The sequence below is a fragment of the Aedes albopictus genome, chromosome 2 (assembly GCF_035046485.1).
Source record: "Aedes albopictus strain Foshan chromosome 2, AalbF5, whole genome shotgun sequence".
Taxonomy (NCBI): domain Eukaryota; kingdom Metazoa; phylum Arthropoda; class Insecta; order Diptera; family Culicidae; genus Aedes; species Aedes albopictus.
The window spans coordinates 98,038,988-98,065,946 of NC_085137.1; the positions used below are offsets into that span (position 1 = coordinate 98,038,988).

The following is a 26,959-nucleotide window of genomic DNA, read 5'->3' on the forward strand; positions in this document are numbered from 1 at the left end:
CACACACGCACACACATACACACACACACACATACACACACACAGACATCATCTCAATTCGTCGAGCTGAGTTGATTGGTATATATGACTCGACCCTCCGGGGCTTCTATCAAAAAGTCATTTTTGGAGTGAACATATAGCCTTTCCGGTACACTTAGTGTACGAGAAAGGCAAATCCTGAACTTAAATACCTAGCTTACTGCAGGAGTTCCTTCGTTAAGAACAAATTTGAGTGAATGGAAATATGGTCAATCAGCACAGAGTTGATAATGCTACTCATTACTTGCCGAAACGTAGGGAACAATGAGTAACATTTTCAGCTTTTCCCGTTCTGTAAATGACAAGATTTTTGTACTTTGAAAATGCAGCCGGAAGGAATTCCTGAAGGAAACGCAGAAGGAAGTGCTGGAGGAATCGAGGAAGTAACTTCTTAGGAAACCTAGCAAGAAGTTCTAAAGGAAATTCCAAAGATTGTAGAACTCATCTCTTGCAAGCTTGAATGAGAACTGCAGTACGATCGGTGGAGTTGCTCCAGCTGGAATCGGGGTCCTTGTCAAACGTTTCGGGTAGATATGCGGAATGCAATCGGCACCGTAGCCTAAATAATTTGAAATGCTAGTAACGTAGCCCATTAGATCCTCCGCAGCAAGGTAGGGAACTCCGGAAAGCAGCAAATCATTCCTCTTCTCACCGACCAAAATACGTTGCTTGTTTGTTCTAACATCAACACCGATTTCCATTACTGAATCAGATAGGCGCCTGATTTCAGATGAACATTCTGATTGGATTTTCCGCACATCGGCACGCAGTGTGTTTATCTCTGCCTGTAGATCACGTTTACAGCTATCCACTGCAGTTTCAATCTTGGTGTTAGTGTTATCAAACATGTTTTGCATCCTCAGTAAAAGCTCGTCCAGTGGTTTTACATGTCCATCAGCAGCATCATCTCTGGAACGTTTCAGTTTCTCTGCTTCGGTCAACACAGATGTAGACACCGACAAGGTTGTTTTGGTTTTACTCGTCAGGCTGTGACCATAGTGGGTAAGGTGAGATGCGATCGGATGCGATAAGTTATGAGATGAGAAGAGGGATGTTTGATAGGCCATAGTGCATGAGGTTTTCAATGAGGGTGCGCATGTTGTTTTCACATCCTTTTTCGCCTATTTCGTGCGCATCAACGACTCGCGTGATTTGATCGATGAAGTCGCTTGTATGTTGAAGCGCTTCTTTGGATGTGGGTAGTGAAATGATCGTTTCACCTATAAGAGCTGAAAGATAAAATTCACCCGCTTTTTATTTTGCGCGGGTGGTTTTTTTTTGCTATAACTTACTCAGTTTTGATCCTGTTGCAATAGCAAAAACCGACCAGTTCAAAAAAATCTGGTGAAATAATTATTTGAGAAAAGAATGTATAACATGTAATCATATCCGCGTGAGCGATGTCTTTATGTACACACATATTTTTACTTTCCGAACTGGGCTATATGAGTGTTGATTTCAATTTAAATCAATATGAGACTGTTATACTGATTTTCGGCATTAAAACGTTACTTGATTGTGCTGACCTCAGCAAAAAGAAACAAAAAATCGTCAAGTATGTATAATTTAAGGGTATAGGTTTTTTTTATTACAAAATTTTCGGCGATATCTACGAGAAACCTGACGAGAAAAGATGTCTCTAATAAGTACACAATATTCATCATAAGGACTGTATCGTTAATTATGAGTACATCTTTGAGGCCCTGTATTAAAAAGACTAAGTCTTATTTTGACAACTGCTGTGTGTTTATGTGTTGCTAGCGTTGTAAACAAAAGATAACCTTAATTAAAAGTTAAAGTTTTTCCTCAAGTGGAGCAACGCGAGTGTTTACGGATGAGAAGCGAAAATCGATTGTGACCAGGTACTGCTATGAAAAATGATTATCGCTAAGAAAATTAGCAAAAGTTGGAGGTATTAGCGTTTTTTTCTGTACAAAATGCTGTCAAACGATTCGGTATGCATAACACACTGATAGACTCACCCGGACGCGACAGAAAACCAAAATCTTCAAAAGAAAAAGAGGTATTCATCATAGATTGCGCAAAAAAGTGTGGAACGACTATTGGTATGGTTCAGCGCGCCAAGGAGCGTAATTCCCTGAAAACTTACCCCAAAACAGAAATGTCCAAAAAACAGTCAAATTCTGGCGGATTATGTGAAAACTCGAGCTTGGAAACTGTACGACGATGTTTTGAACAAAAATTACATGTGCATAATCATGGATGATGAAACGTATTTCTTATTGGACAACAAGGCACTTCCAGGAGCACAGTTTTTCACTGTGAAGCGTGGCACTGGTGTTCCGAATTCGGAGAAATCAAATTTTTGCAAAAAAGTTGGGAAAATGTATTAGTTTGGCAAGCAATTTGTCAAAGTGGTATGAAATCGTCACCTTTCTTCAAAGTCCCAAGTATGAACGTCGAAATATACCGGAAGGCATGCCTCCAGAAACCAATTCTGCCACTCATCTGAAAGCACAAAGGTCCCACATTATTTTGATCGGATATGGCACCCTGCCACTATGCGCGTGACACCTTTGACTGGTATGAAGAAAACAATGTCCAATTTGTGGAAAAGGCAATGAACCCTTCAAATTGCCCGCAAATTAGGCACATTAAGAAGTGTTTGGCTTTGATGAAAAGGAAATTACGGCAAAAGGATAGAGGAGCAGACGACGTCATCAAATTCAAGAAAAACTGGGCCAACCCAAGCAAAACCATCGACGGAACGGTTATCCAAAACCTTATGAAGAACACCAAGAAGAAGGTGCGAGAGCTGGCAAGATCCACGAAAAATTAAATATAAAATGATACCATGGGCTTTTCTGATGGTCAATAAACAATGTAATTGAATTTTATTTACAAAACAAATAAAATATTTTCAGATACAGCAATTTTCAGGTGTACTCATAATTAACGATACAGTCCTTATATTAGGTAAAAGAGTATCAATCGAAATTGATGTCACACTATTTTCGTTAAGGGATCTAGTTTTGCCTGGCAAAGAAAAAAAAACATAACTTTTTGATCAGAATCCTTTTAGCAATTAAGTTGAATACCATAAAACCTTAACCTTTCTAACTTGCACATGAATAACATGCACTGAGCAAACGACCATATCAAACATTGATCACTTGATTCAAATCCCGAACAGAGAAAATAAAATGTTTTCTTTTACACATATACACTAAATTCTGTTTTTACGCGATTGATGCGTTCGCGCAAAAAAAGATCGTGTAAAAAAAGTTCGCGTAACTTCGAGAAATCGCGCAAAAAAAATCCAAAGGAAATTTTTTTTACGCGATTTGCCCTCCGCAAATGACCAAAATCGTGTAAAAAAAAGTCGCGTAACTTCGAGAAAATCGCGTAAAAAAAGTCGTGCAAAAAAAAATCGCGTAAAAAAAAGTCGTGTAAAAAAAGAATTCAGTGTATTAACAAAATTATGCTGTAATAAACTTAAACGATTTGATGGATACTATTTTATAATGCATGTCATGTGAAAAAGCATTGGGTTATGTTTAAAAACAACAACATATTAACGCATTTTATATTACATACTAGCATTCCCAACACATTAAATCCGCATTGCTTTACATACACAACGAGCGCAATCATAAAATCCATACCCGACAAGCATTCTCTTGCGTTCTCTTGCGATCACATGCGTCGAAGCCGCTCCATCGCATCTCCGCACTCATCGCAACTCATCTACTATGTACGGTTTATGCGTTCTGCATATAGTTTCCACAGAGTGTGCTTCGACGCTTATCCGATCTCTTTTCTCTTTGCATCGCACCTCAGCCACTATGTGCTCAACGTCATACTCTCTGGTTGTGTGAGATTAGTTTTAGAAATCGCCGACCGAGTGAACATTGAGTGCCCAGGGGCCTGTCCATAAACTACGTAGACTCTTAGGGGGGGACGGGGGGGTCTGGCCAAAGTCTACGCTCCATACAAATTTTGAAAATTTTGTATGAACAAAAGTCTACGGAGGGGGAGGGGGGGGTCTGAGATTGCCCAAAATGAGTCTACGTAGTTTATGGACAGCGCCCAGGCTGACTGATGAAAGCTCGAATGAGCCAGTGTGATAAGATGGCAGCTAATAGCAACAAAACAACTATCACCGATTTTGGCAGAATTAATCTGAAGACGACAACCAATTAAACTGCCAACCTTCACTGTCTTCGTCAAAAGACGCTACTACCGAACACTTAGAACGACGATGCTTCAGTTTAAATCGGGTTTTAATCGAAAAACGGGACACAGAATCACAGCGCTAGGGGCTTTACTCGCAATTCACGATCATCCCTTCAGAAACTGTCAGATTGTCCGAAGAAAAGGGGAAAAGGAAACCTTGAAAGAACTCCTGGAGGAAACTATGGATCAACTCATAGAAAACGGTAGAAAAAACTCCTGGAGAAATCTCAGGAGGAACTTTTGGAAGAAGCAACTTTGGAGAGATTTATTGTAGGGATCTCTGAAAGAACCCCTGAAGGAATACAAAAAGAAGGAATTCTCAAATTAAATCCTATAGGAAATTCTTGGAGAAATCCCAGATGAAAGTGCTGAAGGAATTCAAAAATGAATTCTTAAAAATGGGAATCCCAAAAGGAGCTTCTTGACGAATCCGAGAATGAAATGGTGGTAGATTGATTGCTATATAGAGACTTTCGTCAAACTACGTCATTAGTAGGAGGGGGTATCCGAATTTGTGACGAAAAGCTACGAGGGGGAGGGGGTGTTGAAAAACGCTTAAAAAAGCTACGTCATTTATGAACGCTCCCTTTCTAAAACTTGTAACAAAAGGTTTTTTTTCTGTTAACGTACAAATTGGTATGAAGGTTCTCAGAATTTAATGATTTTTCACATATCAGGCCAAACATTTCAATAGTTCCTATCTGCATTTGAGAGGCTTTCTTTGTTCACTTGCTCTTTCAATTATTGCTATGTAATGGTACACTTTTCAACTGCTTTTGAAGTACAAATCAAAAGACGATTGTTTTGACCATCGTTCTATGCAAGGAGACAATCATAATTCAAATAAACAACTGAGATACCTATTAACGAAAGAGAGGGAAACCAAAGAGAGCCTCTCTTCTGCAGATAGGACCTTAATATATGTTTGGCCTGATATATATGAACAAAAACTAAATTGAAAAAAAAAGAGTCGCCTGATTTTCCGGAAAACTCCAGTGGAAATCAAACATTTTCCACAGACACCACATACGTTGAAAAATCATTACTCAAGAACGAAGCATCATAGACACATTTTTTAGTGAAATCGTAAGCAAATTTTGTCAGCAATCAAAAACAAAAAAAAATACAAAATGAAAATTGTTTTCCACAGAACAATAAATATGAAAAGTTGGAAAAACTAAATGGGCAGTCTGGAAAAATTCTCATAAAAACATATTTTTGTAAGGAAATTCTTATTCTCTTTCTTCTTCTTTTTTGTGGCTCTACATCCCCACTGAGACGTGGCCTGCCTCGCTTCAACTTAGAGATCCTAAAAGGAATAACTGGAGAAATCCCGGAAGGAATTCCTGGAGGAATCCCGGAAGGAATTCCTGGAGGAATCCCGAAAGGAATTCCTAGAGGAATCCCGGAAGGAATTCCTGGAGAAATCCCGGAAGGAATTCCTGGAGCAATCCCGGAAGGAATTCCTGGAGAAAACCCGGAAGGAATTCCTGGAGAAATCCCGGAAGGAATTCCTGGAGAAATCCCGGAAGGAATTCCTGGAGGAATCCCGGAAGGAATTCCTGGAGGAATCCCGGAAGGAATTCCTGGAGGAATCCCGGAAGGAATTCCTGGAGGAATCCCGGAAGGAATTCCTGGAGGAATCCCGGAAGGAATTCCTGGAGGAATCCCGGAAGGAATTCCTGGAGGAATCCCGGCAGGAGTTCCTGGAGGAATCCCGGAAGGAGTTCCTGGAGGAATCCCGGAAGGAGTTCCTGGAGGAATCCCGGAAGGAGTTCCTGGAGGAATCCCGGAAGGAGTTCCTGGAGGAATCCCGGAAGGAGTTCCTGGAGGAATCCCGGAAGGAGTTCCTGGAGGAATCCCGGAAGGAGTTCCTGGAGGAATCCCGGAAGGAGTTCCTGGAGGAATCCCGGAAGGAGTTCCTGGAGGAATCCCGGAAGGAGTTCCTGGAGGAATCCCGGAAGGAGTTCCTGGAGGAATCCCGGAAGGAGTTCCTGGAGGAATCCCGGAAGGAGTTCCTGGAGGAATCCCGGAAGGAGTTTCTGGAGGAATCCCGGAAGGAGTTTCTGGAGGAATCCCGGAAGGAGTTCCTGGAGGAATCCCGGAAGGAGTTCCTGGAGGAATCCCGGAAGGAGTTCCTGGAGGAATCCCGGAAGGAGTTCCTGGAGGAATCCCGGAAGGAGTTCCTGGAGGAATCCCGGAAGGAGTTCCTGGAGGAATCCCGGAAGGAATTCCTGGAGGAATCCCGGAAGGAGTTCCTGGAGGAATCCCGGAAGGAGTTCCTGGAGGAATCCCGGAAGGAGTTCCTGGAGGAATCCCGGAAGGAGTTCCTGGAGGAATCCCGGAAGGAGTTCCTGGAGGAATCCCGGAAGGAGTTCCTGGAGGAATCCCGGAAGGAGTTCCTGGAGGAATCCCGGAAGGAGTTCCTGGAGGAATCCCGGAAGGAGTTCCTGGAGGAATCCCGGAAGGAGTTCCTGGAGGAATCCCGGAAGGAGTTCCTGGAGGAATCCCGGAAGGAGTTCCTGGAGGAATCCCGGAAGGAGTTCCTGGAGGAATCCCGGAAGGAGTTCCTGGAGGAATCTCGGAAGGAATTTCTGGAGTAATCCTCGAAGGTATTCCCGGAGAAATCCTGGAAAGAACTTCAGGAAAAAGTCTTACAGGATTCCTTCTAATGCTTCTTCTGGAAACCTTGGAAGTTCCTTTTGAGTTACTTCCAGGAGTTGATTGGGGATTGCATGAATTCTTCCATGAGTTCTTTTCGGGATTTCTCCAGGACTTTCTTCCGGGATTCCTTCAGGAGTTGCTTCCAGAATGTCTAAAGAGTTATCTCTGATATTCTTCTAGGAGTTCATTTTGAGATTTTACTTGTAATTCATTTCGATATGCATACAGTTTGCTCTAGGATTTCATTAGTTCCTTTTGAAAGTCTTCAGAAGATTTCTCTTTAATTTCCAGAAGAAATTTCTGGTGGAATGTAATCCCAGCAGGAGCTTTAGGAGTAAATCTGAATCCAAATCCTAATTAGGAGTAAATCTAAAGTCCAATCAAAATTTAAAAGGATCTCTCGACAAATTTCATTCAAAACTGCTTCAGGAATTCTTTGAAAAAAATGTTAGAAAACCTCTTGAAAGAACTTTTGAAAAAAAAATGTATAAGGAACTTATGGAAATATTTCTGGAAGCTCGAGTAATTCCAAAAAAGAACTTAATAAAAAAAAACTCGTTGAGAATTTCCATCAGGAATAAATTCACTAAGGAAGGAATTCCAGACGGCAGAATTTTCAAAAAGAGGAACTCCTTATCGAAGTCCTTGAGGAAACGTAGAAGAACACCTAGAGGATCCCTTGTAAGATCTCCTGGATTTATCTCACGAGGTGCTGCCGGAAAAATTTAGAAGAAACTCTTGGAAGAACGCCAATTTGTAGCAGGCAAATTCGCTTGTATAATTTTCAACTGTAAATTGTAAAAAATGTAAAATACTAACTGTTTAAACTTATCTCTTGATAAAATGTATGGAATCTAGATGAATTACTTAGGAAACATTGACAATTTTCTGGAGAATTCCAAATGAATTAATAAAAAAAAAACAAACAATTATATTAATCAGTAATCCCGCACCCTCTAGTTAGAGTAATGTCTTGGCAAACTTCAAGAGTAAAATGACTTTTACCAAGGGAAGCGAAGCTTTTGATTATTTGGATTGTCTCTTACCTACACAGTTATAACCATCTATCGAAGAAATTGCATTTTCAAAGATGCTATGGCGATTCATGTCATCGAATGGTAAGCTGGGAAAAATGGATAGAAATCCTGAAAAAAAAATCTCCAGCAAAAGTGAGAATCATTCGGATGCAGCAGCACCAGCAGCCGCACATTTCCCAAGTACCCGCACACAAAGTGTGTCAGTTTGCAACGATTCGCACACTCAAAGTGCTTGCCTGTAAATTGGGTGAACAAGAAAAAGCAAACTGTTGGTTGGTAGATGGTACGTACCTGCTACTATCAGCAAACAGAGTATCGGGAGCCGTAAATCCATAACCGCTGGGAGCCACATATTCGGTTCCGTTTCCAAAACCTGGGCCGCTTCGGGGGAGGGGGTTGGGGTTTGCTTCCCTGGTTTCACTCCTTTATCATACGATGATGGCTGCTGCTGTGGTGCCGTTGCTTGGCGTATGCATACGAAAACCTAGTGCTGGGTAGCACTCTGACTGCTTGCTATCTGCTTCTACCGCTGGCTGCTGCTGCTGCCCACTTGACAACGATAGGAACGGTGTTCTACCACCACCCCTTAACACAGAGAACGTTGAACGTTGAGTAGCTGCTAGAACACCACCCTACCACACTGACTGTAAAGTTCACAAAAGGTGCTGCCACTGGCACCTCATTCACTTTGGAAAACCACGCCCCGGATTCCCCCGGCAGGCCCCGGCGCAAGTGGATAATCTGCTCCCCACACTAACACACACACTCCCACACAAACGGGCCCACTCACGGGTCACGGAGCCGTCGTCGTTTTTCCTATTATTATTGTTATTTCCCACTTTTTGGTTAAGCGCTTTTCCCCACCGAAACACGCTCACTTTATTTTATTTTCCCCGCGTCTGTATTCTTTTTTTTCTCTCACTTTTTTCGGGGGTTAGCTAACTTTTTTTTATTTCTTCCGCTGCGTTGCTTCCTTTACTCAATTTTCTCGCTTGAATGCTCGTCGGTTGCTGCTTGGACTCGTTGATGCTGTTGGTTGGAATAGAACCGGCATTGAGGTGGTGTTGCTCTGTTGCTGTTTGTAAGCTTATTTTTCTACTTTGCACTTTTATCGGGGGCACTGGATGCGGTAACGGCGGCGTTGGGTTTCGTGGCATCACACACAAAAAAAAGTCAACCAGAAGGTGCTTTAATCTTGGCTTGGTGTTTGGGATTGGCGGAAGGCTTGGGGTGTTCGCGGAATCCATGTGAAAAGGGATGAGGATGAGATGTAAATTTGGCCGAATTTGCAAGTTTAGAGAGGATAGGTTCATTGTACTTGGCAATTTTGGAACGTATCATGGAGTAGAATATTCAATTTGCAGCTAAGTAATGACGGTAAGTGTATTACGGCGATACAGTGTGAATTGACGATCAATGATGCAGCATCGAAATGTGGTAGATAGGCATTTACAAAATTTGCACTAGAACGAAGCAGTTGTTAGAACAGTTTCAATTTTATTTATGTGAACAAGTTTATAACTATAGTTATTAACTTTTATTCGCTTTCTACTCGAAGTAGAAGGGAATAACAAAGACGAGAATAACGCTAACAGTCCGCAGAATTACAAGGAAGTTACAAGAGAAATTTAATTAAAGTTGAGAGAAACGCTGTATACCGAATGATTTCGCCAAATACATCTTGAAACGAAATTCCGAGGAATTCCACATAATTCACCTAGGCGATATTGATGATTTTGAATTTCGTTCGTTCGCCAAATTCAAAAAATTTCGTCTAAAAATATATTTTGACGAAATCAAACGAAATTTCGGGGAATGGCTAATACAGAGGTTCCCAAACTTTTTGCTTCCGCGGCGCCTTTTGAAATTTTCAAAAATGTCGCGGCGCACCAACAAGTTTCTTACAAATAATTTTAATGATTTTAACACTTTCAGTTAAAAATCTCAAATAAAAACCGTAATCGTAATAATTTGTAGAATATAGAAACAAAAATTGTTTGCTTAGAACATGTCAGGACGGCTGACAGTGACGGAGAAGAGTCATTTTTTTTTTCGTTTTCGTGCAAGAGGGAAACAAGTCTTAAAAAGGGGTTTACAGAATCATGTACAACATCGACATATAAATATTTGCAGAATTTTTTACGATAAGTTGGTGAACTAGGCTACTAGTGATGTAAATAAAATTGTCGTCCCAAAACGTTTGAGACAGCATGGAGATCATAAGATTTGCAGTAATTATTCTGGAAAGAACTTCGAAAACTAAGAAGAATCATAAAACGTCTTAATGAACATTTTCAGAACTCTGGAAATTTTAAAATTTGTTAAAAATTCAAAAGTTTCATGAGGATATCGGAAATTTATTGCGGAAAACATGCAAAGATATTGGTAAATTTATTTTTTATGGAAGAGGGAAAACCCATTTAATTGGCTTCTTTAGGGGTATCAAGATCATTTCATAATCGAAATCTACATCTGAAAATAAGTCGAAATCCAAAATTTCATCATTTTTGGTGCCCGGGAACTATTTTTAAAATGCATTTAAACCAAGGTTGTTAATCGATAAATTATCGTTATCGTCGATAACGATAATTGCGTTCAACGTTATCGCTCACTGCGATGACGATACATTATCGCAAGATTTATCGGCCCTCGATAAATCAACACAAGTTAACTGCAGTTAACTTACGGGAGTTTTAATCATAGTAATCTTGGGTGAAAATCTTTGACAGCAACATACAGAGCTCCAATGATTCGAAAGTTACAGTTGTGTTTTCCATTGCAGATAATGAACCTTCATGAATTATCATTGGGAATACCTCCGGGGATTCTACATAAGGAGTATTTCTATCGGGAAATTCGAAATAATGGATTCAATCGGGAATTATTTTCCATTGCACTGGAAGTTCTATCGAATAGCTTTCCGGGAATTCTATTGTCACTATTTTTTGGGAGCTCCACCAGGAAATCCTTTGGAAATCCCTACAAGAATGCCTTTAATATTTCGCCAGGGATTCCATTGTGTAATTTATTAGGTAAACATCAGGAATTCCACCAGAGAATTCCTCGCCATTCCTACGGGATTATGCCATAGAAGTCTGGAATTTCTTCCAAGATTCCATCGGGAATGCCTACAGGGATGCTGTCGACTGATTAACAAGGTGCAAATATAGATTTTTCTGGGATGTATCGTTGATACATAGCTAATTGTTATGATTAATAATAACCTACACTTTGGTCATACACACGCCGCAGGAAAATTTCGGACTGTTTTTTATGTTTTTTTTACTCAGCATTCAACAGTTAACTCGATAATTTTCGATAAATTATCGAAGTTACGATAACGATAACGATAATTCAACGCATTACTTATCGTTAACGACGAATTATCGAATCACTGTCAACGAAGTCAAAGTTGACGTTAACTTATCGGCGATAATTTATCGATTAACAACCTTGATTTAAACTTTGTGTGGGGAAAATTTTTTGTTCGGTTTGTCAATTTAACCACCAAAACAAAGGGATTGGAACGCAATAAAATCACGTTATACTCAGAAAAATTAAGCTCATTCGACTAAGCTACAGAAAATAACAATATTTTATTCACTAAACAACCCAATTGACTTTCATTCGAAGTTTTCCTCAAAAAGGCAAGACCTTGATACAAATACAGAAAAGACTGTGAGGTGAACAAGATGAGAATAACAAAAAAGATATTCCGTCTTCAATAATAAGAGTTTGTTCTTTGCGTTTTAGCCCAAGAGCCTGCGGCGCACCTGTGAAATGCTCACGGCGCACCAGGGCGCCGCGGCGCACAGTTTGAGAAGCACTGGGCTAATACATTTCCAAAACAAATAAATAATGTTAATGTCCACATCATCTATCGAAGATCTTGCTAATCTCAAGTTACTGAAAAGTGTTTATAAAAGCATCTCCAATGTTGAGAGACAAAGAGAGACAAACCACTCGCAGGTTCTATAATAAAGACAGAAACAATCTCGAATATACTTCTTATCTTGGATCTACCATCAAGATCTTGTTCAATAGGCATGCTTGCGGGACCATGCTTAATATTTTTTAAATTTTCTGATGGAATCATATGAAAAAGAAAAACGAGTTCAGTTCCTGTCTTCAGTTTAGATTCCCAACAGGAATTTTTACCAGTAATGGAGAACATAAGGATATGATGGTGCAGGGTGTGGGTTGCACTAGCAAAAGTTCTAAGAAAATATGGAAGCTCTCCCAGTATGTGTATACAAAAAAATAATGAGAATCGCAGGAGAAATCGATTAAGACAAATTCGGTAGAAGGTTTGTTACATGGATAAGTTTCTGGAGAAACCCTTTTCCAGGAAATTTCCAGGGGGACTCTTGAAGAGTACCGGCTTGGGAGACGGACGGACGGCGGATTTTTTCTGAAGATGACCGAAAAAATAAAAAAAAATAGGTAGGTAGAAACGTAAAAACGAGATTTAGTTGCAGTTCAATATCACCGAGAAAAACCAATCAAAACCAACAAACAAACAAAAAACTCTTGGAAGAGTTTTACCATCATATTTATCTGTGTTATTCCTTTTTCTGACAAGAAATTCCGTAAAATTTCATGTTTGTCCTTTTGTTTTTAATAGAGCTCTTCTAAACCCTAGTATGACCCAGACAGACACGCAGAATGTGCACTACGCCATGGGGCGTAAATTTTAGCATCCTCGGAGGGTTAAATGAGAAAGTTTGCGGACACTTAAAGAAGTACTTTGGCGATATTTAGAGGAATTTAAGAAAATACTGTAAAAGAATATTAGGGGAATCCTAGATCCTAATTTTTTTTTATTAATAAATTTCTAAAATATGTTTAGGTGAAGACATCGATGTAGGAGTTCGTAGCAGAAAAAAGACGTTTGTTAGCTGGATCTCATCTGCATACTCTGGCCTGGTGATATTAGGTGAGACTTTTTTCAAATGCATGAGCTCTGAAAAAAAAATTTTTAACTTGTTTTATCCATATATTTAGCCCTAGGTTAGTTGATATCGGGACCCACAGTCTCGAATCGAAAAACCCGGAGGTAGAACTTTCGTTTTGCAAGTCTTTTGGGAGTGGTATTTGTTCCCAAGTCCTCGGCGAAAAAGCATGCACTTTATCCCTCCTTTTTCATGCGGTCATTTTTGACCCAAACTGTACACTAGGTCAGCGAGCTGTTCGAAGGTTGACCATCACACTAGGTCCGCTATTAGTGGTAGAATTTTTGACCTAATATCTAGAGATGATTGTTTTATATTTTTATATTTTTATTTTTTTATTTTATATTTTTTTTGCGCATACATTTCTTAAGTATTGTTTTCAATTTCTATATAACTTTAACTGGATATTTTCTGAAAATTTTTATCAATTTTAGGTTTAGATTTTAGGTTTTCTCCACAAGGTACGCTATTCAACAAAGCTTGATTGGTAAACATCTGACTGATGTTTCCAAATCATTGCTTCAGGTTTCTGATAAACAATCGGCGTTAGAGCATCTTATAGCATAGTTGCAATGATGCAACGCATTATTGGTGTGCTGTGCTCTTATAAAGTCATTGAAGCAATCTTATTATGTTATTGGTGTAATTATTCCAATTTTCAGTATATTTCGCGAAAAATTGTAAAAAAATAAATGGCCCTGTAGCAAAAGAGGCTGGGAGATGAGAGTCTGAATGGAAATACAAATCGCGCCACCGCAAACACGCAGTATCAATCCGCACAACATTTATGTAAGCCGGGGCCTGTAGCGTAGTGGCTACACGTTCACTTCATAAGTGGATGGTCATGGGTTCGATCCCAGCCCCGGCACTTGCAATTTTTCGTCAGTTGCTCTTCCCCCCGAGAGCGGCTGACACCTGACCCTCTTCTGAGCATATGCTCTAACGGACCCGGAAACTTGGATATCGGCTAACGGCAACTCATAATGGACCCCCAATCGGACTGGAAATGGAACAAAACCGACAGCATCATCGTGCTCATCATTCTACCATGGAAAGGGTAGAAAGTGACAGCAGCGCAAGGCTACCAGTTCGAATTAGAATTAGTATAATTAGAATATAGAATACATTTAGGCGCTGTACAAAATGTAAGTGCAGCCGCCAATTGGAATCGCTCGCGCAGTGCCCTAGTGGACAAAAGAGCTGTAAATTAGGTTAAGTGGTTGAAGAATAAAAACATTTATGTAACTGAAAAACTCCGTGGAAATTGAAGGAAAATTTCGTTTCGTTTCAAAAAAATACTGAGTGAATTCGGATTTCGTATTGATCTCGCGAATTGTTTTTGAATTTCGTTTCGTTCCGTACTGTATCGCATCAGAAATTTTATATTTCGCTTCGTTTCGTTTCGCCTTGAAAAATCCCATACCGCATACTCTTAAGAAACAGAGAACCATTCTTGTACAGACTTTTGATTGCTTACCCGGATTCGGACCATTGTGCAATGGGTGAACACGGTGAAAACAATCTTTACGACTGTGAGACTTTTTCCAGGATTTCTCAATCAGAAATTTCTTAGGGATTATGTCTGAATTTTTCCAACGATTCCTTAGAATATTTTACAACGAATGCTTCAGAAATATCGTCAGGGATTTAAAAAAAATATTTAAGACATTTAGAAAAGGATTTGAATGAAAATTTTTCCGTCCCCTTTCTCTGATTCTTTCAGAAATTTCTCGAGGATTCCCTGAAAATTTAAAGAGATATTTCAAAAATCGAATCTTCAGGGATTCCATTAAAACAACTTTAAAAGGAGCAAAATTTTCAGAGCTTTATTTTTGTAGAGATACTCCAGCGTTTTTTTTTCAATCATTCCTTCAGAAAACATTTCATAGTTTTCCTTCAAAATTCTTTCAAAAAATCCTCCAGATTGGATATTTTTTCATGAATTCCTTCAGCAATTTCAACAGTGATTCCTTTAAAAAATTAGAATTGAGAATTGTTCAGAACTTTCTTTTTTGATTTTTTTTTCGGAATTCGTAAATTGTTCAAGGGATTCCTTTTTAAAATATTCCGTTAAAATATTGTTAAAAAGTTTCTGTAAGAGTTTCTGAGAAAGTCTTCTGGAGATTTCTCAATTATTTCTCTTTACTCTTTTTGATAGAAAACCTTCTAAGGATTTTCTATACATGCGTTTGGGGATTCCCTCAGGATGTCCAGTAGATATTCCCCGAAATTCAGTAAGAGCTATTCAACGAAATCCTTTCAAAGCTGCCCTATAAATACCATTCAAAATTCTGCTGATAGATATATTCATATACCGTCAAGGCGCCATTCACCGTGGGGGCTCCATTCACCGTGTGCCTTCGAATATTTTTTCAATATTTCCATATTACGATTGATTGGTATAACAATTTCCCTTCAATTTCACCAATACAACACTAATGTATTGTTACCAAGTCAAAACGCTCATTAGAAACATTTAAAAGTATCATTTTGACACTAAAGTGTGTTTACATGAAGCGGGTTTCTGCTCGTTCACTGCATTCATAGTGAAAAAACGAAAACTGCGCTAAGGTGATTTAAGCGATAAACAAAATGTAGTAACGTCTTTATTCCACCAAGTAGCAATTAAATTCACATATCAGATATGTATTTTACATTACCGAAGTAAGTTTGACAAGAAAGTACGTTTACTCGTACTTTTTAATTGAAACAAAAAGGCACGGTAAATGGGTACCCTAAAAATCAATGGTCTCCATTCACCGTGCCCCATATTGTCCCATATATCTAGAAAAAATCGAAAATTTGAACATTCGTTTTTCTAATAAAATCTTGCAAGTTATTACATGAAATGAATTTAAATGAAGAAAATACCCTTGGCTGGGTTGTTGTGATCATGTTTAAACAAAGTAAAATAAAATTTCTCATACACGGTGAATGGGTCCCTACTACCACGGTGAATGGTGACCTACCACGGAATTAGGCGACCCTCCTACCCTTTACTAATAGTACTATATCACCAAATTTTGTGAAAAATTCTCTACTTCTGTGGATATTGCTTTAATTTTAACTATAATGAAGGCAATTAAAAGCGGCACCAACAATGTTAATAAGACTGGTGTCAAATGACAGCCCTTATTTGCCCCGAATCTTCTTAGATCCACGGTGAATGGTGCCTTGACGGTATTTGGATTTTTTTTAAGAAATTTCACCAAGTGTTTTTAGAAACTGTTCCATCGACTGCTTTCAAAGGTACTACATGACTTTGTTCATATATTTCTATAGAGTTTCCTCCATGAAATGTTCCGAAAAGTACTCCTGCTATTCCTTCTAGAAATCTGACAAAGAAAATTTTCAGAAATTTCTCCAGTGGTTCCTTCAGATATTCTTCCAGGTCTTCTGTAAGAAGTATCTTCAGGGAATCATATATTCTTACAGTTATTTCTGCATAATCTCCTATAAGAATTCTTTCGGGAATTTCATCATAGATTTTTTGAAAATTCTCGCAGAAAAATACCCTAAAAATTTTTAAGAAATGCCTCAAAAACTTTATACAGAGATTCCAAAAACACCCCTCCTGAGTTTTTCTTAGATTTTTTTTTCTGGATTTTTGTCATGGAAACAAATACGTATTTCTTCTGAGAATTTTTTTCAAGAATTCGTTCTGATATTTTAGGTGAAATATTTGCCAAGAAAATCACAGAAATAAATCCAAATAGTCCTCTTGTTTTTTTTTTCAAAAGTACGTCCTAGGATCCCTTCGGGAATTTCTTCAGAAAATCCACAAATCTGAAAAGGTAATGACATAAACGTCATGTTATCCAGGGCCTGTGGGGCAAGTGGTCGCACGTTCCCTTCATAAGTAGATGGTCATGGGTTCGGTCCCAGCCCCGGCACTTTCGTTAATTGCTCTTTTCCCCATTAGCCCATGGCTCAAACGGACCTGGATTCTTGGACATCGGCGAACGGCATCTCATAATGAACAACCAACAGCCACACATCAACATCTTCGTGCTCATCATTGTATCATGATAAGGCAGAAAGTGAAAACAGCACAAAAGCAACAAGTTCGATATAGTAGAATAATAGAATTCATTTAGGCGCTGTACAAAAGTTAAAGTGCAGCATCTTGTACCGACTTTTCAAACCCTCTAAGCAAAATACTCTCTTGGAATGAATGTAATCAGTTTTGTACCTTTTAATTCCGCTTTATGTTGCTTATCCTTTGACAGGTACGCGTATTTCGACTACCACTTGTAATCTTCCTCAGTGTCAGTTATCCACTCGTGGATAAACTCGTATCTGTCAGAGGATAAGTAACATTGGGCGGAATTAAAAGGTGCAAAACTTGTTACACTCATTCGAAGTAAAGTGCAGCAGCCAATTGGAATCGCCTTAGTGGACAAAAGAGCTGTAAATAAGGTTAAGTGGTTAAAAATGAAAAGAAAAATCATTCAGAAAATTCTCCATAAATTCCTTTAATAATGCTTTCAGCTATGTCTTCATACACGATTCCAGAGTTTTTCAGAAAATGTTTCAAAAGTTCCTTCAAATATTTGTACTGTAATTACATTGAAAATTCTTCCAAAGATTTCACCAGAAATTCCTGGAAAGAGCTGTGTAAGAAAGTTGTGTATGAGTTTCTGCAGAAATTCCTCCAGGGAGTTTCTTAGCACATCCCATATATTTAGAGACTTTTCAAGTTTTTTTTTTTCACAAAAAAAATCCTTCGGAAATTCCTTTAAGCATTCTCTCAAACGATCTTCCAAGAAAAACTTTCTTCGTGGGACACTGAATTTCTTTAGGATTTCAACTCGGAGTTTCCATATGAGTCCCTGAAAGGATTTAGAATGTCCTCCAGAATTTTTTCCAAAAAATTCATTAAGAAAGTCTTACACAAATAGCTTCCAAAAATGTTGCATGGATTCCTTGAGAAAATATTTCAAGAATTTCCATAAAAAAATGCTAGAAAAGATTGTTCCATCAACTTTCTCAAAAATGCTCCAAGGATTAAAAAAAATTATTCGCGGGTACATTAAGAATCAGAAATTCAGAACTTCTTCGAAATTTTCTCAGAAGCTTTCCGAAAATTTTTCTCCAAGCATTGCTTTAGAAATTCTTCAAAAGATTATTGTGGAACTTCTCAAGATTTCTTCACATTTCTCTAGATATTCCTTATGAGCCAGTTCGCGAGAGCCGCAACCCCTTCTTGTATCGATGTGCTACGATTGAGCTGAAATTTTCAGGGTATGGTTTTCCATATAAAAGATGATATCTGGCCGATTTTCAGATTTTTCCGTTAGGGGGAAGTGGGGTAAAATAGCCCTCAAAGATTTCATGTCTAAAAATAGGTAAAATCACTAAAGTCACAATAACTTCCGCAAAAGCTAACGGATTCAGCTGAAATTTTGCATGGACACTCTACTCCTATGGCACTTCCATTTAAGCCCAGCCGTGGGATATTCTTTGATATTTAATTTGAAGAAATAGGTTATTTTCATAAGTTTTTTGACGATTTTCAGGGCGCCTGTTTTCGTACCAACAGAACTAGGATGAAAAACTGAGTACTACGTTTTGAAGGATTACCCAAGAGCTTTCATTTGATATGTGACCCAGAGGCGCCAACTTAAAAACTTTCGAAAAAAAAAATTTTTTCTCGGGGTATGCATTTTACCCCATATTTTTAGCTGTCTAAAGAAGTGTTGTCGCAAATTATGGCAACGTTATTTAACTTTCAAGGGTTTTTCTTCAATATTAATTCAACAGAAAAATGATGGCTAAGAAATGCAATTATTAGATTTTTTCATTTGGGGAAAGGAGGGTAAAACGGACTAACTCAACCTACTTTCGAAATAACGTTGCTACGATGTTCTCTGATCGGACTCGAATTTTCAGAGTTCTTTATTCTACTCAAGAATAGATACTTTATCACTATAGATAGTAGAGTAAACATAGATCCGCGGACACCGCTGACTGAAATGTTTCAAGCGTGTAAGTAGTAATTTTCAAGAGTGCGACGGTTGAATATGACGTCATGCGCTCCATTGATGTTGTTCAAATCGTGACGTCATGCTCGTTTGGATACAGATTTTGACAGTTCGTTTGGATACAAAGGATTCATCAACACGGATCTATGTTTACTCTACTATCTATATTTATCACGTATTATTTTTTTAATCTTGAGAGGATAACGGGGTAAAACAATTCTCAGAAAAAAATGTTGAAAATAATCAAAATTTCAAAACCTACAAATGCTTTGGTAAAACTTGGCGAAATTTCACGAAATTAGAAAAAAAAATCTTAATTTTTATTGCTTATTCAAATAAGCAAGTCTGACAACATTTTGACGTCAAGAAATGTCACAGATTAGCACGTGGTGTGTGATTTACCGGATTCTTTCTCAATTTTTCTTTTGACATGCATCTCCGGTTCAATTTTCTGTTTTTTTCTCGTGAAAGTTGCTGCAGTGCACAATGGTCCACGAAAAAGATTTACGAGGAAAGATGCATTCAGCGCCTTCAAATGATTTTTTGGACAAATATGGTCTACTACAAAGTTGTTCCCAAAAAAAGGCCCTCTTTTCAATGTACATAAAAATTAGGGTAGTCCATATATTCAAAGAAATTGGGAACCAAACTTTTTTATTTGCTAGAATGACTGTATACATTCTTCGAGAAAGTTGTAGATCTATCAATTTTGAGCAAGTTTCCTGAAGACACTTTTTATGTAGCTTTGAAATTGACCGATTTAGAGATATTTTTCTGAATAAGCTTAGGGGGGTTCAAGAAAAACCGGTTTTCTGGCGTTAACTTTTTCAGTTTCGATTTTTCATCAAAGTCGCCCAAGAAACACTTGTAGAGCATTTGAAGACGCGTCGTTTCATGCGCTGAAATGGTCTTTATCTCTTTTGGTTCAATAGTTACAGGTGTTTTTCCTAAAAATCATTTTTTTTTGAAAAGGTGATATGATCGATTGGTGTGTGAAAATACTGAAAAGCGCTTATTTTTCCTAGAAAATCATCAATATATTTTGAACGGAATGACGAAGCAACATTCCTAACGCGTGCGTTATTTTTGTCTTCTAAAAATGGTTCTTAGACAACTTTGACGTGAAATTTGAAACAAAAAAGATAAAGATAAAGGGGGACGCTAGAACAAATCGTTTTATTGCTTTATCTTTTTTGTTTAAAACTTCTCGTCTAAGTCGCGTAAGAACCACTTTTACAGCTTCCAAAAAAGCGCATTTTCGTCCGCTGAGAATGTTGCTACGACATTTCGTTCAAAAGTTATTGATGATTTTTTTCTTGAACCACCCTAAGCTTATTCAGAAAAATATCTCTAGATCGGTAAATTTTAAAGCTACATAAAAAGTGTCTTCAGGAAATTTGCTCAAAGTTGATCGATCTACAACTTTCCCGAAGAATGTATACAGTTATTCTTGCAAATAAAAAAGTTTGGTTCCCAATTTCTTTGAGAATATGGACCACCCTAATTTTTATGTACATTGAAAAGAGGGCCTGATCCTTGGGAACAACTTTGTAGAAGACCATATTTTTTCCAAAAACCATTTGAAGGCGCTGAATGCATTTTTCCTCGTAAATCTTTTTCGTGGACCGTTGTGCACTGCTGCAACTTTCACGAGAAAAAAAGAGAGAAAATTGAACCGGAGATGCATGTCAAAAGAAAAATCGAGAAAGAATCCGAAAAATCACACACCACGTGCTAATCTGTGACATTTCTTGTCGTCAAAATGTTGTCAGACTTGCTCATTTGAATAAGCAATAAAAATTAAGATTTTTTTTTCTAATTTCGTGAAATTTCGCCAAGTTTTACCAAAGCATTTGTAGGTTTTGAAATTTTGATCATTTTCAACCTTTTTTTTCTGAGAATTGTTTTACCCCGTTATCCTCTCAAGATTAAAAAAATAATATGTGATAAAGCATCTATTCTTGAGTAGAATAAAGAACTCTGAAAATTCGAGTCGTAGCAACGTTATTTCGAAAGTAGGTTGAGTTGGTCCGTTTTACCCTCCTTTCCCCAAATGAAAAAAATCTAATAATTGCATTTCTTAGTAATCATTTTTCTGTTGAATTAATATTTAAGAAAAACCCTTGAAAGTTAAATAACGTTGCCATAATTTGCGACAACACTTCTTTAGACAGTCAAAAATATGGGGTACAATGCATACCCCGAGAAAAAAAATTTTTTTTTCGAAAGTTTTTAAGTTGGCGCCTCTGGGTCACATATCAAATGAAAGCTCTTGGGTAATCCTTCAAAACGTAGTACTCAGTTTTTCATCCTAGTTCTGTTGGTACGAAAACAGGCGCCCTGAAAATCGTCAAAAAACTTATGAAAATAACCTATTTCTTCAAATTAAATATCAAAGAATATCCCACGGCTGGGCTTAAATGGAAGTGCCATAGGAGTAGAGTGTCCATGCAAAATTTCAGCTGAATCCGTTAACTTTTGCGGAAGTTATTGTGACTTTAGTGATTTTACCTATTTTTAGACATGAAATCTTTGAGGGCTATTTTACCCCACTTCCCCCTAACGGAAAAATCTGAAAATCGGCCAGATATCATCTTTTATATGGAAAACCATACCCTGAAAATTTCAGCTCAATCGGAGCACATCGATTCCACTTCCTTTGGAAAGGGGGTCGCGGTTCTCGCGAACTGGCTCTTAAAGAAATTTCTTGTCCAGAAATTGCTGCAAGAATTGTTTAAGAAAGTCTAAGAAATTCCTTCTAGGACTCGTTCAACAGATTCGGCACAGATTCTTTTAGAGATTTTTATAAGTATTCTTACGAAAATAATGTAAAACATTCTAGCAGAGATTCCTGTAGAAATTCACACAGGGATTTTATCAGAAATTTTGCCGGGTATTTTCTCTGTATTTTCTCAGAAATTCCTCCAAGCGTACCTGTAGGAATTTTTCTATGGATTCCTCCAGAAATTCATTGAGGGGGTTTTTTCAAAGTTTTTTTTTTGTCAAAATTATCTCAAGAGATTTTATTAGTTATTTTACCGGGTTCTTCAGCTATTCATTCAGGTATTCATTTAGTAAATCCATCTTTGGATTCCTAAAATATTCCAGTTTTTTTTCAGTAATTCTTCCAGGAATTCATTCAGAATTTTCTTCCGATTTTTTTAGTTCCTTCAGACATTTCTTCAGCGATACTTCCTTTCAGAAATAGGGGCTGTCCATAAACCACGTGGTCATTTTTTTGGGACTTCTCAACTCCACCCCCCCCCCCTCGCGTGGTCATTAGTCCATACAAAAATTTTATTCGTCCATACAAAATGGTCTTTGGCCGAACCCACCCCCCCCCCCCTCATGACCACGTGGTTTATGGACAGCCCCATATCTTTAGAGACTTTTCCTATAATCCAAGAACTACTTCAAAAATTTCAGCAGGGATTTCTTCAAAAGTTGTTCCAGCAGTTCCTTAAGGAAATGCTTAGCCGGTTCCTTTAGAGATTCCTCCAGGAATTCATCCATCGGAATGTACCAGTGAAGGGGTGCTGAAATCGGGGAACCTTGACTACCTAGCTCTGATTTTAGCACGAAAGCACTGGAAAAAAAAACAATCACAAATCTTGCCAGTAATCTGCCGAAGCACTGCAATGACGTTTTTATGGAATTTGCTCCTGTGGAGCGGACCTGGTGTGGTGGTTATAACACTTGACTATCACGCCGAGGACCTGGGATCGAATCCCACTCCCGACATACTCACATAATGTGGGTTCTTCCTTCGGAAGGGAAGTAAAGCGTGGGTCCCGAGATGAACTAGCCTAGGGTTAAAAATCTCGTTAATACAGACAAAAAAAATTGCTGCAACTTTTGGAATTTAATCAGCTGAGTACACGCCAAGAGAGTCTTATTCTTCTTATTCTTTAAAGTTATACGTTCCCACTGGCACTTGGCCTGCCTGTCTTCAACTTAGTGTTCTTAGAGCACTTCCACAGATATTAATTTGAGGGCTCTCATTGCTTGCCAATCTGCCATTGTAGTGTTCTTTGAGCATTTCCACAGTTATTAATTGAAAGGCTTTGTTTGCCTGCCATTACATGAACTTGTATATTGTAAGGTAAGCGCAATGATACACTATATGCCCAGGGAGTCGAGAAAGTTTACTCGACCGGAACGGGAATCCAACCCACCGTCTCTGGATTGGCTATCCATAGCCTTCATCACTAGGCTACCTGGAGACTGGAGACCCCAGGTGATGAGAGCACTACACTGGGTTATTATCCAGAGTTATAAGGAGGACGAAGAATCCATGTGTCCTATCCATGAAAAAAGGCAACAAGTTGGATTGTGGGAAATACCACGTGTTCACACTACTGTGCGCTGCCTACAAGATACTCTCTCAAATTTTATGCCGCCGTCTATCACCGATAGCAAGAGAGTTCGTGGGGCAATGTCAGGCTGTTGGTGCAGAATGCCGCGAACACAACGTTCACAATGTTCATCAATTTCAAATCGGCGTATAATACAATCGATCGAGAAAAGCTATGGCAGATTATGCACGAATACGAATTCCCGGATAAACTGATACGATTGATCAAGGCGACGATGGATCGAGTGATGTGCGTAGTTCGAGTATCAGGGATACTCTCGGGTCCCTTCGAATCTCGTAGAGGGTTATGGAAAGGTGGTGGTATTTCGTGCTTGTTGTTTAGCATCCATTAAGAAGCTGTCATGAGGAGAGCAGGAATAAACAGGAGTTGAACGATTTCCACGAAATCCGTTCAGCTGCTTGGTTTCGCTGATGCATTGATATTATAGCTCAGAAATTTGAGACGATGGCGGAAACGTACATACGACTAAAGAATAAAGCCAGAAGAATAGGATAAGCCATTAATGTGTCGAAGACAAAGTATACGATGGCAAAGGGCTCCAGCGAGGAATCAGAGCGCCCGTCACCCCAAATTTCTATCGACGATAATGTCATCGAGGCGGTTGAAGAATCTATATACTTTTCATAAATTCATCGTCAAACGAAGCGAACTAACTACAAAACGCTGAATAGACCGGTAGTACTCTATGGGCACGAAGCATGGAATATGCGTGCAGAGGTTTAACGCCCCCTTGGAGTTTTTGAACGGAAATTGTTGCGTACCATCTACGGTGAAGTGCAGATGGAAGGCGGGGACTTGGAGAAGGCGAATAAACCACGAACTGCATAAGCGCCAACCATCCAACCACACCGAGAAAATCAGGAGGCTAAGGTGGGCGGGTCACGTTATCACAAGAAGACGTGGTGCGCAGCGAGCTAGGAGGGTTGATCAAGTGGAGGACGATCCCCGGATCCTTCGCAGAATGCGGAACTGGAGACACACAGCCATGGACCGAGTAAAATGGAGACGCCTCCTACGTACAGCAGAGCACACTCAGGTCTTCTGACCGATAAGGTAAGGTAAGTTATTTGAAGTATTGTACAAAACAAATACCTCTATATAGTATTTAAATATTTGGGGAAATCTATGGTTTAAATTGGGAATTGGGACATTATATCTCGCAGCCGCAAGACGGCTTTAAAAGTGTTTCCATGAAGATCACGAGACCAAAAAATCCACGGATGGGTGCGCAAAATTGCGTGGAGATTCCAAGTAAACGCTGATTAAATTTTACAAATTGAAGAAGCGTAACATTTCACGATAAAGTTTTTCCCGCCGTTGTCCAACTGTAATCACTTTAAATTTCACTTGCGGCAAAAAACAGCCCAGCTTCAGAACATTCTCCCCCGCTGATCAAGCCATTCTTTAAAATGACCCCATTTGCCGATTGTAAACACAATTATCTCAATAAAAACCGAAAAAGTCTCCTCACGCGCCAGCGCCATCCATCGTCGCGTCGCCTCAGAACGAACGATTCAGCAGCAGAGGCCCATTGTGTCGGTATAACTCGAACATTGTCTTCCACCACACAGTCAGACGTCGCAGTCGTCGGCGGCGTTGTGTGCTTGTGTGTGCGAGGAAAAACCCAGGCCGGTCCCCATTTCAAAAGAGCAGCGTCAGAGCTAACCGTCTCCCCCTCCGTTCATTGTGGAGAATGTCGGTGGAGGTGGCAGCGGACGTCGGAAAAAGCTTTCTCAACGATGAAAACAAAGAACGCACCCGCGCCACTTTTTCCGGGGTTGGGAGTGATGCTGGCAGAAGCCGGAGCAAAAGGAAACCCAACAACAACGATGAGGAGCACAAATAAATTTATTGCCTCGTGCCGCTCCTTGTGGATTATTTTAATTTTATGTTTTATTCACTGTCTCATTCCGAACGACGTCGGTCGGCGGCGGCGGCGGCGACGACGACGACGCGACCCTCGACGCATCGTACCGTATATTTTTCTGCTTTTTTTGTAACAGGAGGTCGCTTTTTTCTGGTGAGGCAGCCTGTTTTATGAGCTCATTACAAAGGGGTCCGAAAACTGGAACGAAAAGTGTGTTTGTTTGAAATTCTTAATTTCGAATATACGCGATATTCAACCATTTTATGAAAGTGAAAGAATTGGCTTCTAAAATAAAAATTCCATTAGAAAATGTTAAATCTTTCAGAAATTCCGCCGAGAATTCTTCATAATGATTCCTCCGTTAGTTTCACTAAGAATTCTTTTCAAAGTTCTTCTGAGAATTTGTCAAAGAGTTCCATTGAGACTTTCTCCATGAATTTTAACAGAATTTTCTAAAGAAGTTCCTCCGGTTATTCATCTAGAAGTTTCACCAGGGTCAAGAAATGCTACCAGAAATTCTTTCGAAGGTTATTCCTCCGTGGATTCTCCTAAAAGTTCCATCAGCAACTTTTGTATAAGTTCCTTTGTAATCTTTTTCAGAAACGCCTTCGGAAGTCCCTTTGGAAGTTTTTCTGAGGAATCTTAATTAAATTCTTCTACAAGAACCACAACAATTTGTTCGAAAGTTACTCCAGAAATTCTGACGGTTTTTCTGAGATGATTTTACAGGAGTGGCTCCTGGACTTTTCCAAAAGTTCTTTCAAGAATACTTTCATAAATTCCGCAGAAGTCTTCCAGGAGTACCAGAGGTTCCTTCGCGAATTATTTTTAAGGTTTCTCAGGCAAATCTTCCCATACTTTCTCTGGAAGTTCTAAAGGGAGATTATCTGGGAATTCTCTTAAAAATTCATCACATGACTTCTGCGGAAGTACCTTCAGACCTGCAGTTCAGTTCATCTAGGAAATTTTCAAAAGTCCCTTTCGAAATTCTTTCCAAATAACTTCCTAGAATTCTTAAAAAATATATTTTTAGGAATTCTTCTGGATGTTGACCAGGGAATTTTCTGATTATTCTTTCTTCGGAAACTCTTTCACAACATCCTTCTGGTTGTTGGCATTCAACAATATTTTCAAAAGTTGCTGCAGTTGTTTATCCCGGAACATTTGTTGGGATAATTCTTTCAGAGGTTCCTCTCATAATTATTCTGATAATTCTTGCGTGAACTCAAGAGAATCCTACCTTGATTCTTGCAGCAGTTCAAATTGGAAATCCTTCAGGATCTTCTTATAAAACTGTTGCTGGGATTTTTCTAGGAGATCGTCTAAACCAGTGATTCCCAAAGTGGGCGAAATCGCCCCCTTGGGGGCGAAAATCAGGCCCAAGGGGGCGAAAATTTGAGAAATCAAAATTGGGGGGCGAAAATACTAAAAAGGGGGGCGATTTTTTCAATGATTGAAAAATATCAAAAGTATTGAATTACAAGTCAAGAATGTGAACTGAATCATAAAAACTCCCTGATAAAAACAAGCTGACAGTTCAAGTTTTGTCTAAGATAATAAAAAATGCTGTGACTATTAAACATAAGCATCGACTTAATTCTACAGAATTATTGGTATTTATGTGGACTCTTTGGCAAAATTGCTAGACGTATTTCTGAAGGGTTTGTGTGATTCTGGAAATCTAAATAAAAATATATTTGGAAACTCCTATAATGAATATTCATGAATCATGATTAGTTTTGTCAAAATTATGAAAAGAACATAGTTTTTTTTCGCGAATTGAGTAAAATTGCGTTTTAATTCGTAGGCGGACTTATTCATGGAATTTCCAAGCAATAATATG

General features: G+C 38.8%; 1 protein-coding gene across 4 annotated transcripts in view; it reads right to left on the minus strand.

Annotated features, from left to right (window-relative positions):
* Positions 1-26,959, minus strand: part of LOC115255007 (uncharacterized) — a 717,425-nt gene that overhangs the window by 534,415 nt on the left and 156,051 nt on the right. For all 4 annotated transcript variants that reach the window (XM_062850108.1, XM_062850109.1, XM_062850106.1 and 1 more), the window contains exon 2: positions 8,229-8,966. In XM_062850108.1, the coding sequence (XP_062706092.1) occupies positions 8,229-8,289 (61 nt within the window). In that variant the 5' untranslated portion in view covers positions 8,290-8,966. The remainder of the gene's footprint in view (positions 1-8,228; positions 8,967-26,959) is intronic.